At 43.1% G+C, this 16,206-nt stretch overlaps 1 protein-coding gene across 1 annotated transcript; it reads left to right on the top strand.

Moving 5' to 3' along the window:
* The first annotated feature begins 36 nt into the window (after positions 1-36).
* Positions 37-15,495, top strand: Rida (reactive intermediate imine deaminase A). The gene is made up of 6 exons (XM_075961217.1): positions 37-211; positions 7,795-7,900; positions 12,232-12,286; positions 12,622-12,690; positions 13,673-13,728; positions 14,979-15,495. Exons 1-6 carry the CDS (start codon positions 147-149, stop codon positions 15,033-15,035), a joined length of 408 nt encoding a protein of 135 aa, XP_075817332.1. The 5' UTR covers positions 37-146; the 3' UTR covers positions 15,036-15,495.
* Positions 15,496-16,206: the final 711 nt, after the last annotated feature.

Raw genomic sequence — 16,206 nt, forward strand, 5'->3', positions numbered from 1 at the left:
CGAACTACAATTCCCATCATGCCCTGCGAACCCACCCGGGGGTGGTACCTGAAGCAAATACCCTGGTGCCTAGAGTTGTCTGGTCAGAGGAGTGAGAAGAGTTGCTGTAGAGTCTTCTTCTGGAGGATCTTCGTGAGAGGATTAGCATGTCGTCCATAATCAAAAAAGTGATCAGCACCGCAAAAGCCCCGGCGGCCATTGGTGCCTACAGGTAATGATTCCCATGGTAGCACAAGGACCGGGTGTGCACGGGTCACCCATTTGGAACTGCGGCCGCTGGAGGTCTCAGAACCGACCCCTTATAACACGCGAGGAAAATGAATCCAGAAGGGGGACATTGCACCCAGATCCCCCTCAGGGAATAGGGGAGGCTTAGTGTGCCCAGAAGCTCGCCCTCCAGGGACTTTGGCCCCATCTGGAGCTGCCTGACTCCGGAGCCAAACTTGCCTAAACTTGCTTTCTGTGGTTAGAAGTGGTATCACCCACCCACACACCCCCAGCCCCTCGGCTTTTGCCTTTGTGGCTTCTAGTTTTGGTTTTCCTAACGACTTTGTTGAGAAATAACAAACTAGTCAGAATTCTCATTCCTTTCACGGGTACAATTCAGTGGCTTGCACTGTGCGCAGAAGTTGTCCAGCCATCACCGCTTGCTACTCTCGAAACCTTTGTATCCTTCCTGAAATAAGCTTTCGTTCCGCATGACCTCTTATTTACTTCCCATCGCTATAGGATTTACCTGTTAAAGATGTGTCCCCATAAAAGTATCCTACACCATGTGGTCCTCTATGGATGCAGCTCAGACTAACCTGGAACCTGCTGGTCTGTTTTAGTGTTCTTAGCTCTGAGATGGGGAACAGCACACTTCTTAAAACCTGGGGACCAGCTTGAAACCTTATTTTCTCAAGATGCCTCGGCTTTAAAAGATCCCTGGATCGTATCTTATGTGTTCTTGCAAACTTTCCCCTCGTTAATTCCTTTCTAAATCTTCACTCAAGTATGTCCAGAGCCAATTTTCCTTTTGAAAGAGTAGTTTCTGATGTAGTGTCTCTTCACTGGCAATCAGAGCTTCAGGTTTCCTTTCTGCAGCTGCAGCATTTGAAAAACGGAAGATGTGTAGTGGTGCCAAGTACTTAACTGATAGGAAAGTGTGGAAGAAGTGATCCGGTGAGAAAGGCCTTCACCTATATAACAACAAGAAAGCATCCGTGGCTGCTAAGTGGCAGGCACCTTTTCTTCTTCAAGCTGTCTCAAGGTCAAGCTAGAAGACTAGCTCAAGGTCATAGGGTCTGTAAGTGACAGTTTGGTTTGAACTCAAACCCTAGCTCCCTGAATACCACACTGTCAAGAGAAACAGCATTCAGGTGTGGAAGAACAGTCATCATCATCATCATTATTATTATTATTATAAATAGGATTGGAAATGAAACTTGACGGTGTGAGAGACCAAATGAAAGGGAGAAAACTCTCTCTTATTTGGAGCAGAGAAAGAAAAAAAATATTTGGAAAACTCCTTGTGAAAGGTCTTTAGGTTAAATTTTAAAGGTTGGACTTCCCGTTTATGGCAGTGTTGTGAAGTTCGACTCTTTAAAGTTGAATTGTTGAGGATTTGCATTCCTACTGGAGGAACTAGTTAAGTGAAGGCACAGAGATAGAAGAATACAGGATGTACAGTTTGGGGGGAAATAGTCTTGCAATTGAAATGCTTTCTTTTTCTCCCAAACTATGTGCTGGGTGTTTTATAACTTCATACACATTTTCTTTGAAATGACTCACTTTCACTTAAATTAATTTTAAAAGGAAACTTTATCAGAATAAATAGGAAACAGAGCAACAGAAAGTAACTGTTTAAAAAAAAAACTCAAATAAAAAGTGTTAAGGTCAGCCCCTAAGTTGCAAAATTCTATTTACATACTGCAGTTGGCTCAAAGCTTTGGGCTGCTCTTTTTGTTAAAAGTGTTTCTGGCTGGGGATGGAGAGATGGCTCAGCAGTTAAGAGCATTGATTATTCTTCCAGATGACCCAGGTTCAGTTTCCACATGGCAGCTCACAGCTGTCTGTAACTTCAGTTCCAGAGGACCTGACACCCTCACACAGACATACAGGCAGGCAAAATACTAATGCGCATAAAATAAAAATAAATTATCTTTTTTATAAAAAAAAGTGTTTCTGGCTGGAGCTGGAGAGATGACTCAGCAGTTAAGAGATCTTCCAGGGACCCAAGTTTGGTTCCCAGCACCCACATGGGTCTGTTCACAACCATCTGTAACTCCAGCTCCAGGGGATGCAACACCCTGTTTTAGCCTTCATGGGTATCCACACAGATGGTGCACAGCACACATGCACATAAATAATAAGAACAATTTTCCATGTATTCCTGGCTGAGGGTGGAAATAGCTCAGTGGAAAAGCCTGCTGAACATGTGTGACTCCCCACGCTATTTTTTTTTAAAGGGATAGTTTCTTAAACTTGTTTTCTGAAAATAATCTTTTTAATCCTTAATACAATAAGAAGGGTCAGAACTTCTACTAATGCTTTCTTAGCCCTAACAATGTTCCATGTGCACAATTAATATTAAGAGCTGACATACAATAAGTTGACTAATTTGCCAAGGTCACCCCCTGAGTAATTTCAAATTGATGTAATACAATTTGAAAACAGTGTAATGAACTCCGGGGCTTATTCTGAACAATTTCATTTGTTGTCCCCAGCTTAGAAGAATTGAAAGACAACAACAACAACAAAAATTCTCTTAATATGTTTCACTGTTTATGGCTGACCTTCTGGGAAAACATTGAAAAGTTGGCATGAAGAGTTAGACTTTGGGGCTGGAGAGATGGCTCAGAGGTTAGGAGCACTGGCTGTTCTTCCAGAGGTCCTGAGTTCAATTCCCAGCAACCACATGGTGGCTCACAACCATCTGTACTGAGATCTGGCACCCTCCTCTGGCGTGCAGGCATACATCAAGGCAGAATGTTATATACATAATAAATAAATAAATCTTTGAAAACCCACAAAGAGGAACCGGTCCTCTTTATTTAAAAAAAAAAAAAGAGTTAGACTTTGGCCGAGTGGTGGTGGCGCATGCCTTTAATCCCAGCACTCTGGAGGCAGAGGCAGGCAGATCTCTGTGAGTTTGAGGCCAGCCTCTGTGGTCTACAGAGAGAGTTCCAGGACAGCCAGGGCTACACAGAGAAACCCTGTCTCAAAACGAAGAGTTGGATTCTGTCAGGGAGAACAGAGTTGGACTTTGGATTTAAATTCTTACTTGACTTCTTTTTACTTGTGTAGCCTTGCAGAGAGACTTTGTCTTAGTTGCTTCTTTATCTCCTAAATGAACATGATAGTAACCCTAGTTCTTAAGCTTAAATAAGGAAGCGATCAGTTCAAACAAATTTGTCCTGAAGCCTAGTAGCCCGGGTGTAGGCCTTCTTCTTCTGTTTAGAACTGCTCTACATAGAGACAAGAGTCTGATCCCCATGCAGCACCCACACAAGCCCTGTGTGGTGACCCTCCTGTGACCACTGCAGGTGGGAGGCAGGGACAGAGAATCCCCAGAGCCAGCTGATTAGATAGACTAGTCAAATCACAAGTTCCAGGTTCAACTGAGAGACCCTGCCTCAGTATAATATATAAGGTGAAAAGAGGTTGAAAAGACTCCTGATGTCAACATCAGGCCTCCACAGGCACGTATGCACCGAAACTCAAGAACATGTATACACACACACACACACACGCTCCAAACATACATAGAGGGAGACAAGAAAACATAGCAAAATATTTCTGATTGACTTGGAACTAATCAGGTCACTTTTTTGTCAAGCTGCATGCAACACACACACACATATACATACAAGAGAGAGACAAAAAAACATAGTATAATATTTCTAATTGACTTAGAACAGGTGAGGTCACTGCTTTGTTAAGCTGTGTGCAGGGAAGAGACGCAACAAGAGTGTGCCAGTTTGGAGGGTTGTGGGGTGGCGAAATGTCATGGTGTTTGGACTTCTCACTCTGCATTCTGATCAAAGAGAGTAAAAGAAATGCTAGAAGATCATTTGGAACTAAAGGCTTTTGTGCATGAAGTTTGTGGTGCGTACACCGTAGAAATTCTAGGTCCTCTAGAGAGAATTCTAATGTGCTGATCTTTTCAGTCCGCAGCGTTGGGATGGACGGGCTGTTGTCACTGATTAGCTAGCCAGCTCAGCACATTTGAGGATGCCGAGGACAGAGTCTGGAGGGATTGCAACATCCGTGTGTGCCGTTCCATTTTGTTAGCACTGTTGTAATGCAGCACGGATTGTGACTGGGAGCTTAATTGGAACGTTTTTGAGAGTTTTACCACCCTTGGTTTTGGGGTTGGTTTGGTGTAGGTAAGCCTCACACATGGTGATCCCAGAAATTCTAGGTTTGGACCATCATGCCTAGTGTATTTCTGGCCAGGAAGTAAAATAAAATGCTTATAAGTATCTGGAATCTGCACAGGCGAGATGGTTCAGCAGGGAAAAGCATACAATGGCTTTGGTCCTGGGAGCTGCATGGTGCAGGGAGAAAACTAACTCCTCCTCCAGTGTCCACCATGGTACACACACACACACACACACTCACACACACTCTAAAAAAATGTATTTCAAAAAATGGGGATCAGGAGAGATGACTCAGTAGTTAAGAGCATTCCCTGCCTCTGCGCAACACCCAAGTTTACTTCCCTGTGCCCACATCAGGTAACTCCAGGGGATCTGATGCCCTCTTCTGGCCTCTGGGCACCCACACACAATGTGGCGTACACTCACACAAACACACATAAGTAAAAATAAGGTTTATTGTTTTATGTGTATGGAGGTTTTGTTTGCGTGTATGTGTGTACATATGCTACATACATGACAAGGCCAGAAGAGAGTGTCAGATCCCTTAGGACTGGAGCTAGAGACGTTTGTGAACTACCCTGTGGATGCCTGGAATCGAACCTGGGTCCTCATCAGGAGCACTTAGTGCTCTTAACAACTCAACCAACTCTCCAGCTCCCAAATAAAATCTTTGAAAAATAAAAATTACAAGACAACTTTAGAACCTAACAGCTGGAAGAGTAGGATTCTTAGGCCCCAAAAGTATCAAGTAGCCAATTGGTTTGGGTTTTTTGTTTTTGGTTTTTGTTGTTTTTTGTTTTTTTGTGAACAAACCTCTTTAAGCTGGGCGGTGGTGGTGCATGCCTTTAATCCCAGCACTCAGGAGGCAGAGGCAGGTGAATCTATGTGAATTTGAGGCCAGCCTGTTCTTCAAACTGAGTTCCAGGACCCTGTCTCGAAAAAACAAAATAAATCAATAAACCTTTGAGAGGTGATTCATATAACTCAAATAGTCTCAGCCTTGTTATTCTGAATAAATAGATTTCTTTTTGCTATCATAAAGCTTTTGTTTATTGATAATGCATTTGAGTTTAAACTCTTTTAGGTGTTGGGACAACTGAAGATATTTTTGTGAAGAGCCTAGTGTGGGTGGCGTAGTTCTACAAGGGTCAGTTAATAGTTAACTAGTTAACTAATGGTACTGTTCAACCTGAGAAAACTCACACATTAACAAGCTCGGTAGTTATCTGTCTGAAGATAGAGGTGGAAAGAAGCCAAGAGTCGAGAAGAACCGTAGGCTCTCTGTGTTCTTGGTCGAGCTCTAGCACTTCAAGGTCCTGCAGAGAACACGGCTTTGACAGCCAGGACTGGTGGTGCTGCGTGCTTAGAGGGCACAGCAGCAGCAGCAAACCCAGCATGCGTGTTGTGTGCAGTGAATCACCCTATACAGCTGCAATGTGGTTTTCTACCCTTAGAAATTTACAGTCTGGGACATTTAACATTCCTTAAAGCCAAGCGTAGTGGCATACACCTTTAATCCCAACACTGAGGAGACAGAGGCAGGCAGACTCTGTGAGTTCAAAGCCAGACTGGTCTACATACTGATTTCCAGGAGAGTCAGGGCTACGTAGTGAAATCCTGTCTCAAGAAAACAAACAGAAACTCCTTAAAGCCCAGGGTGGTGGTGTGTGACTATAATACCAGCACTAAAGAGATGGAGGCATGCCGGGCGATGGTGGCGCACGTTTTTAATCCCAGCACTCGGGAGGCAGAGGCAGGCGGATCTCTGAGTTCGAGACCAGCCTGGTCTACAAAGCTAGTTCCAGTCTAGGCTCCAAAGCCACAGAGAAACCCTGTCTCGAAAAACCAAAAGAAAAAAAAAAAGAGGTGGAGGCAGGAGGATCTGAAATTCAAAGTAGCTACATAATGAGGTTTTTTAACAGTCTGGACTACAGGAGACTCAAAAAACGAAAAGAAGAAAATAATAGGGGCTTTGTTTAAAACTGTCCTCTTTTTCCGTATTTTGTGGTAGCACATAACTGTAAACGTAGCACTCAGGGGCAGAGGCAGGAGGATCACCATAAATTCAAGCCAGCCTCGACTACACAGTGGGTTTCAGGTCAACCAGGACTACATGATGAAGCCCTCTCTCAAAAGTACTGTTTTGAGCTGGGCAGTGTTGGCACACACCTTTAATCCCAGCACTTGGTGGGCAGAGACAAGCGGATCTCTGTGAGTTCAAGGACAGCCAAGGCTTCAAAGAAACCCTTTCTCAAAAAAAAAATTTCAAAAAAAAATATTATTTTAATGAGGAGACCCTCTGTGATCTAGTGGAAACAGAGAGGTGGAGGGTGGGGTTGTCTCAGTGTATGAAACCACAATGGAAGAGAAGGTGATTAAAATATATCTTTATAATGCAGTATGCTGTGGCTCTTAAAAATTAATGAAAAAAATGCTGGGCGATGGTGGCGTACACCTTTAATCCCAATGGGAGACAGAGGCAGGTGGATCTCCGTGAGTTCGAGGCCAGCCTGGCCTACAGCTAGGACAGCTAGGACTGTTACACAGAGAAACCCTGTCTTGAAAAGCCAATAATAATAATAATAAATAAAAACTATACATACAAAAGTTCACAGTAAGCCTGTGAGAAATGGCTTGCTCTCCGAATGTATCTACAACTATACAACAAGCAACCTTTCCTCCACCCGACACCTTTTCTAACATTTTGTCTTTGCTGAATTCAAACCGTGTATAGTCATCCGCTGAATCTGGCAGTGGTTTGTTTTGTCTGTTGGAATGTTGTTCCCAAATAGTCATGTAAAGTTTTTGGATGTGCTTTCATTCTCATTTACATAGCTGCCCGAGGGATGGACTAACACTGGGTAGCACCACTGGGTAGCATGTTGAGGATATGATGAATGTTTAAGAAGTGGCCCTGTCGTTTTCCAGTGTCCCTATTGCCCCTGTGTGAAGGCTCGGGCTCTTTATTTCTCCAGTGCATTTCATTATCGCACGTGCGGTGTTTCTGCCCCTGCTGTGATGTCAGTGGCTTCTTAGATTTGTGTGTGTGTGTGTGTGTGTGTGTGTGTGTGTATGTGTGTGCGCGCACGCGTATGTGTAGCTTCTTTCCTGTACTCCTTAGTTGTTTGCGTATCTTATGGAGTATCTGCCAAAATCAATTGCCTGTATTTTACTAGGTTATATATCTTAATATTATTTAGTTACAAGTTTTTCATATATTCTGGGTACGAGTCCTTTGTTAGATATATGTTGTAAATATTCTCTCCCACCCTCTGACTTTTTTACATTCTTAAGTACGTCTGTCAATAAACAAAGTTTTAATTTACCAAAAGTCAAATTTGTCAGTTTTGTATTTTACATCTTATTTATTGCTATTTTAGCATTGGCTTTTATGTTATCTCTTTTACATGTATGATCGGCTTCATCTCAGCCAAGCCGTGCTAGTGGACAGGACTGTCTACATTTCTGGACAGGTGGGCTTGGATCCCTCCAGTGGACAGCTTGTGCCAGGAGGGGTAGTGGAAGAAGCCAAGCAGGTGAGTCACCTCACATTAGAGGCCCTTTCTGCCACCGATCGTCCATGGCCCTGATTAGTTTAGTAGACATCAGCTGATAAATGTGTTTTCAGCCACTCACTACTTGATTTAAGATTTTGAAAAAAAACTAATTTTAGATTTATTCTATATATGTCTTAATTAGGGTTTTACTGATGTGAAGAAACACCATGACCACAGCATTTCTTAGCAAGGAAAACACTTAGTTGGGGTTGGCTTACAGTTTCAGAGGTTTAGTCTGTTATCATCATGGTGGGAAGCATGGTGGCAGGCAGGCAGACATGGTGCTAGAGAAGAAGCTAAGAGTTCTATGTCTGGATCCCCGGGCAGCAGGAAGAAAATAAGACACACTAGGCCTAGCTTGAGCTTCTGAGACTTCAGAGTCCACCTCTCAGTGACATACTTCCTCCGACAAGGCCATAGCTCCCAATACTGCCAGTCTCTGTGAGTCTATGGGGCTGTTTTCATTCAAACTATCACATCCACTCCCTGGCCTCCATAGACTTATAGCCATATCATAATGCAAAAATGCATTCAATCCAACTTTTTAAAATGTCCCCATGGTTTATAATAATCTCAACATTGTTTAAAAATCCAAAGATTGGGAAGGGACGGCGAGGGAAAGCAATGAAAGAGACATCTTATAGAGGGAGCCATTATGGGGTTAGGAAGAAACCTGGGGCTAGGAAAACTCCCAGGAAACCACAAGGATGACCCAGCTAAGCCTCCTAGCAATAGTGAAGAGGGTGCCTGAACTGTCCTCCTGTTATCAGACTGGTGACTACTCTAATTGTCCTTATAGAACCTTCATCCAGTAACTGATGCAGATGCAGAGATCCTCAGTCAAGCACTAGGCTGAGCCCTTGGAGTCCAGGAGGGATTATATGAGCAAGGGTGGTCAAAATCATGATGGGGAAATGTAATGGATTACAATAAAGTAGTCCCATACTAGCTCAGAAGGGAGTATAATAAAGGGTTCTTTATTTAGGGGTAGACTCAGAGATCAACAGTCCTCTGCACAAGCGGGGAATGGGAACCGAATTCAGCAGCCAAGAGAGGCTGTGCGTGTTTTTACATCTATTTCTGTAGTACCCAAGACCATTCCCAAAGTAGTCCAGCATCTCAAAGGCCATTGGCTGAAGGAGTTCCCACAGCACCTCCCCTTTTGTCTAAATAAGAGAGTCTAAGTCTTGTATCAGAAATGGCTTGGCTAAGTCATGAGAGGAAAGTAACTATGACTATCTGATCTTTAACCCCATTGAAGACCTGAGAGGGGAAATAATATTACTTGAGTAAACAGGAAGTGCAATCAAGCAACTTCCAAAATGTGCAATAAATGACAGAGACAACTGGTTACCTGGGCAATCACTCAAAGTCTCATTTGTAACATTGGAGCAACCAACTTTGGCTAAGGCCTAGAGTAACTGGCAGACTATTTTTAGAGGCAGGAAGTTTTTTCAATTCTGTCTTGGCAAGGTTTAGCGCTCTCTCTCTCTCTCTCTCTCTCTCTCTCTCTCTCTCTCTCTCTCTCTTGTATTTTGCTCATCCAGTCCAGACACCATGCATTGTGTCAGTGGTCGAGGAGGCATGGGCAGTTTTTTGCCCAAAGGCCGGTTTTGCCAAGAAGAAAACAAGCTCCAGGTGAAGTCTCTTCAGTACCCAACATTTTCTCAGGAATAGATTGATGTTGCCAAAAGCAATCATGTTTTATGTCAACAGAACCCTATGTTATTGAAATGCCATATTTTACAGTTTTTTGAAGTGGTTGAAGATTACCTGTCTATGCGGAATACAATCTCTGGGTATCTAAAGAACCCCTTTCTTCTGTCCTTGACTCCAAAGCCAGAACTACGTGGCCCAAACTGCTAAGTTCTGCTGCTTGCTGAAGCAGGCCCTCTGGTTCAATTACATCTTCACCAACTTCCTGTTTTTGATGGTTTCCTTCATTGCCTAAGCTTGGCTGGCCCCAAACTCAGAGATCCGCCTGCCTCTGCCCCTAGAGTACTGGGATTAAAGGCATGTGCTACCACCACCCAGCTCTAAACTTTTGTTTAATTCTTTTTTACAAACTGGAAACTTAGCTGGATAGGATTTTGCCCTGAACTCGCCACTGCCTTTATTCCATTTAACATCAGGATTTTCTTTAATCTGCTTTTCTCCTTGAACACTTGGTTCTTTTTCACTTCCTGGTGCCCCTTTTCTCTTCAAATTGTACATTTTATAACTTTCCTTGCTTGGCTCCTTTTCCAAGTATGGCTACCAAAGTAACATAGTCAACACTAGGCGTCTGGAAATCTCTGCCAAGTTGTAAATCCATAACTCTTCAATTTAGCCTTAAGCAGACTTTTTGGGACAAGGGCAGAAAACAGCCACATTTTCAACACAATACGATGAGAACATTCTCTAGGTCACATATTATTATTTTCTCCTCTGAAACCTCTTGAGCCAGGCCCCTCAGCACCACTGTCTTCCATATTCCTGCTAGTATGGTCCATAAGCCCCACTTAAAACATTCAACTTCTTGGGCCGGGCGATGGTGGCGCACGCCTTTAATCCCAGCACTCGGGAGGCAGAGGCAGGCGGATCTCTGTGAGTTCGAGACCAGCCTGGTCTACAGAGCTAGTTCCAGGACAGGCTCCAAAGCCACAGAGAAACCCTGTCTCGAAAAACCAAAAAAAAAAAAAAAAAAAAAAAACATTCAACTTCTTTTCTAATTCAAAGTCCCAAAATCCACAATATTCCAAACAAAAGCAGAATACCAAAGTGTGGTGGTTTGAATAGGTATGGCCCCATAGACTTGTGTGTTTGAATGCTTGACCTATAGGGAGTGACACTATTAGGTGTGGCCTTATTGGAGTATATGTGGCCTTGTAAGGAGTGTGTCACTGTGTTGGGTGGGCTTTGAGGTCTCATATGCTCAAGCTACACCCAGCGTGGGGCACAGTTCACTTCCTGTTGCCTGCGGATCAAGATGTAGACCTTTCAGCTCCTTCTCCAGCACCATGTCTACCTGCATGCCACCATGCTTCTCGCCGTGATGATAATGGACTAAATCTCCAAAACTGTAATCCAGCCCCAATTAAATGTTTTCCTTTAGAAGAGTTGCCATGGTCATGGTGTTTCTTCACAGCAATAGAAACCCTAACTAAGACACCCAGTTCCTAGTACCAACTTCTATATTAGGCTTTTATTGCTTGAACACACTTCTTCCAACAACACCACACCCATTCCAACAAGGCCACATCTCCCATAGTGCCAGTCCCTATAAGAAATTTGGGTTTTATTTTATGTGTATGGGTGTTTTGTCTACATGTCTCTCTGTGTACCATGTGTGTGCTCAGGGCTTACATAGGCCAAAAGAGGGCATCAGAACCACTGGAATTGGAGTCACAGATAGTGGGAAAATGTCGTGTGGGTTCTGAGAATTGGACCTGCGTCCTCTGAAAGAGCAACCAGTGATCTTAACCTTTGAGCCATCTCTCTAGCCCCATATACAGAACTTGAAATTATGGCTGGTTCTGAGAGTGAGAGTAAAGGGATGAGAGAGACCTTTTTCCTGTATGTGGGGTTTTAAAAATAGATTTTTAATTGTTTGCTTTATCCGTATGTTAAGAGACTGGAGAGATGGTTTGGGGTTGAAAAGCAGCCTGTTTCTCTCACAGAGGACCCAAGTTTGGTCTGTAGCACTCACACAGGTTGTCACAGTAGCTGGAGATTCCAGCTCCCAGGGAATCTGACACCTCTGGTCTATGCGCTCCTGTATGATGCACATGTGTAGACCCACACAGAACACAGAGACACATATGCACACAAATGATTAAAAATAAATCTAAAAAAATAAACACACAAACAAATATCATATTGTTACCACCTAAATGGGGAGGAAGAATAAATTGAAAAGAGTAAATTGGGCTAGAATTTAAAAACTAAGGTTTTTCCAGAGACCTCAGTGTCAAACATATACATAACTCATTAATAAGGGTTTGATTATCTGAGGTTTATTTTGAATCTGAGTTTTGGTTTTGAAACAGAGTCTCACGTAGCCTAGGCTGGATTTGAACTCACTCTGCAGCCATAGGTGACCTTGAACTCCTCATCTTCCTGCCTTAACTTCCCAAGTGTAGCATCCATTCCAGTATTCCTACAGAATAATACAGCCTTCTCCGTACGTTCCACAAAGATTCAGTCCACGCAAGGAAACCAACAGATCACTGACTATGTGGAGACACCAATTATATGATTGTATATATGTGTACATTATATATGTGTGATTATATAACATCGGCATCTGACCTTTCTGGCTTGATTCGCAGGCCCTTACAAACTTGGGTGAGATTCTGAAAGCTGCAGGCTGTGACTTCACTAATGGTGAGCACCTGGGTTTTGTTCAGTATTAGTTGGTGGGCTTTGTTGTTGTTTGTGTATCTGCAGTGCCCAGGATCCAACTCAGGGCCTCATGCATGTTGGGCAAGCATTCCACCACTGAGTCATTTGATACCTCCTTGGTCTTTGTGAAGGATGTATGATGCCCAACAACATGGGTCCCGTCTTAGTTGCTAAAGATTGTTGTTTTAATGGTGTGGGAGACAGCACTGTTTCATTCCGCTTCTTCACTCCCTGCTTTCGTCAAGATAGCCACAAAATCACACACTGTCTTCCTAAGTCTTGTTTTGAGTCTGACGAATGAAAACTCTGTCTTCTAGTGGTAAAGACAACTGTTCTGCTGGCTGACATAAATGACTTTGCCACTGTCAATGAGATCTACAAGATGTGTGAGTAATTTGTCCTTATTCCTGCTTACTTTTCTTTTTTTTTTTTTTTTTTTTTTTTTTTTTGGTTTTTCGAGACAGGGTTTCTCTGTGGTTTTGGATCCTGCTTACTTTTCAAGGGAAATAAATCTGCTAATGTAAATGGGTGTCGTTGTCAAGTGGCAAAGATGTTAAAATGCTATTTTGTCCTGAGCCAGTCCATCTTCTGCTTGGAAGCATACAGTAGACCTCATGGAAAAGATCTAATGTATTTCTATCGCAGTTCCTAGGAACAGAAGTACATAAACCCTGCAAGTTCAGTTTCCTAAAGCCTAATTTTATTAGTTTCTTTGGCTTTTTAAACCCTTCCCCAAAATGTTTTCTAGACATATAGCCTTATTGCTATTGCTATGATAAGGTCTCACTAATATCTTTGTTCTGGCTCTCTCAGAATCAGTAGGTCTCTTTGTATGTAAAGACGGGACAGTCTTCCTCTGCCTTAGGAGGCTGTTGGGATGATTAAATGAATTGCCCTATAAAGCACTTGGAACACATGCTGGCACCGAGCAGATGCTACAACTGTTGTCGTTGCCGTGGTGGGGGAAGCGGGTCCCTGTCTCCTGGTGAGATGACGTAAAGGTGCGGTGTGGGGAAAACATCCTTATTCTCTGCAGAAGAAATGGCCAGAGAAGGCGTTCGTAGGGGAGTCCTCACTGAAGATAAGGAGCCATTCCCTATTTTGATACCTGTCCCATGGGTACCATTTAAGGCCCAAACCATTCTCATCATTACAAAACAAAAATGCCTGATTGTGTCTTTCATTGTTTTACAAAATATTTAGGAAAGCACTGGATGTCATAAAGTCATGTGGCAGAATATCTTGTCAGACAGTCTAAATTGAGCTTTCTGAGGTGTCATTTGTGTCTGGGAAACGGCTGGGCCGCGAGGCAGTTCCCAGACTCCCGCTGCTCCTGCTGAGACTAACCTGATGTTATTCTACACTCAGACTTCAAGAGCAACCTTCCTGCCAGGGCTGCATACCAGGTCGCCGCTTTGCCCAGAGTAAGTACGCTGCAAGATGGCCAGTGTGCATGGGCACACAAAACCCATCGTTCTGGAAGGGCACCCAAAAATAGTTCCTGTTTCTCAGAAACATAAAGTCTAAAGGCAAAACCCTGATACTGCTATGTACCTAGAAAAAACAACTAAGAAATCTTATAAAGCAACACACAGGCATGACCCAATCCAGAGATATAAATTATGAGAAAAACCTTAAGAGCAACAGTTTTGTAATGTTACTTAGGGAATGAGATCAGTGCTGGGGGTTTAGTTCTGTAGTACAAGCCTTCCCCTGGAGGAGTGGTGGGTTGCTGGGCCCCACTGTGTGTCACCCTGCAGTCTGACTTCCTGCCAGTCCTCTACCTTCTGTAAGGACTTCTTCAAACGGAACCCAGTGTAGAATCAGTGGAGACCTCAGGACAGCCTTTGCTGTCATAGTTTTGGTGTCCCCTCACTAGGGCCTCTATTCCTGTGTGTCCTGCCCAGGCTGTGCACCTACAGCACAGAGGCAGGTCCCGCTCACTTCCTGTAACTTGCCAGTAAAGACCTAGCAGTGTCCTTTGCTGTTTTAATTAGTTACTGTTAATTAGTTTCTGGAAAGGGTCACTGGGTGTTGAGCTTGGAAGCAAAAGACATGGGTTTGGTCAACCGCTGTTTATCTTTGCAACTTGGGACAGCTTGACCAGCCTTTCTAAGGCCAGTGCCTCGTTTCACGACTAGGGCCGCTGCAGGTATCAGATGAGCTAACGCACCTGAATGTACCTAGCATGGTAGCCTGACCTGCGGCAGGGTCTTAGTGGATTTTTTCTATTCTTTGCTTTCTGTGAACAGACGAAAGGTAAAAAATGCTGTGTTGCTAGATGAGCGGTGGTGGCACAAGCCTTTAATCCCAGCACTCTGGAGACAGGCAGAGACAGGACGATCTCTGTGAGTTCGAGGTCAGCCTGGTCTACAAGAGCTAGTTCCAGGGCAGGCTCCAAAACCGCAGAGAAACCCTGTCTCGAAAAAGAAAAAAAAAAAAAAGCTGTGTTGCCATTAGTTGTATCTGTTTTGAGAAGGTATTATTGAGCCTTAATTTGTATCAAATGATGGAGACAGTGTTCCAAAACTGCAGTGAAACCCGGTCTCAAAAAAGAAAAACAAAACAAAACAAAAAAGCTGTGTTGCCATTAGTTGCATCTGTTTTTAGAAGGTGTTATTGAGCCTTAATTTGTATCAAATGATGGAGACAGTGACTCTTGTTTTCCTTCCAGGGAAGTAGAGTTGAAATTGAAGCAGTTGCTGTCCTGGGGCCGTTCAGCTCAGCATGACTATAAGTGGCCATGCTGACGTTGACTCTGGATCTTTTTCAAATGTCTTTCACGCCTTAATTTTTACGAATGATGCTGGGAAGTATAAATGTGACCAAAGTAGCTGAGGTCATCGAGGAAACAACCTCACGCACGGAGAAATGAATTGGAGATTACTAGTACACTGACTCATGTTCTAACTGTACTTACACACACTCACATTGCTGAGTGAGGGAAGGCTCAGCACAGCTACTCACCTGAGTAGCAGGAAAGGGGAAGGTGAGCTGTTGTTCATGACAAATAGTAAGAGCACAGCTAATTAATTAAATTATTAATTTGTTCATGTGAAATATTTAGTCCTCATGTTAGATATAGGGAACTAAATCAAAATAGTTAAACTTGAACAGTACAGGAGAATAAAGTGACCAAAATCTGACACAGATAATATTTTTCTAATGGAAATAAAAATAATTTTACCTGGTGTGGTGGTGATCTCTTATTTTTTGACACTTTAATTATACATTTAAAAATACTGCCTAGGTGGTTTTCTGGTCTTCCTTTCCTGTCTCCTCTGGGGGGGCTGGGAAGCCATCCAGGAGCATTTGTATCCATTAAACCTATTTTTTTTCTAATTTGGGAAAAAAAAATACTGCCTAATGCCAGGCATGGTTGCACATACCTTTAATCCCAGCACTCAAGAGGCAGAGGCAGGCAGATTTCTATGAGTTCAAGGTCTACAAAGCAAGTTCCAGGGTAGCCAGGGCTACACACCCTGTCTCAGAAAAATAAATAAATAAATAAGAGTTAAACACACTACAAGATACCTAAAAACAAGTCACCCATATTTCTTTGCTATTATTATTTTATTTTATTTATTTTGTTATTTTTGAAACAGGTTCTTGCTGTTGTAGCCTTGGCTGGCCTGAAACTCACTTTGAAGACCATAGTGGCCTCCAACTCAGAGATCTGCCTGCCTCTGCCTCCCCAGTGCTGGAATTACAGGTGTGGCCTGTGTCACCACACCCAGCCTGTTGTCATGTTCGTATATGACATATTCATATATACTGTCAGAGTATATAGAGCCTGCCTTGTTCTAAAGAGCACAACAGACCAAAAGGAATTTGTATCTGTGTATTAACAGTTCAAACTAACACACCAGAGGAGGCTTTCAAATACTTCATTCGTTCTAATA

Source organism: Microtus pennsylvanicus, chromosome 2, assembly GCF_037038515.1.
Source record: "Microtus pennsylvanicus isolate mMicPen1 chromosome 2, mMicPen1.hap1, whole genome shotgun sequence".
In the NCBI taxonomy this organism is placed as follows: Eukaryota; Metazoa; Chordata; class Mammalia; order Rodentia; family Cricetidae; genus Microtus; species Microtus pennsylvanicus.

What these genes read in the sequence shown, in the direction of transcription:
- Rida (XM_075961217.1), top strand. Translation starts at nt 147, where the DNA reads ATGTCGTCCATAATCAAAAAAGTGATCAGCACCGCAAAAGCCCCGGCG. An exon ending in TAGTGGAAGAAGCCAAGCAG is followed by an intron (nt 7,901 to 12,231) that starts GTGAGTCACCTC and finishes CTTGATTCGCAG; the next exon opens with GCCCTTACAAACTTGGGTGA. An exon ending in AGGTCGCCGCTTTGCCCAGA is followed by an intron (nt 13,729 to 14,978) that starts GTAAGTACGCTG and finishes TTTTCCTTCCAG; the next exon opens with GGAAGTAGAGTTGAAATTGA.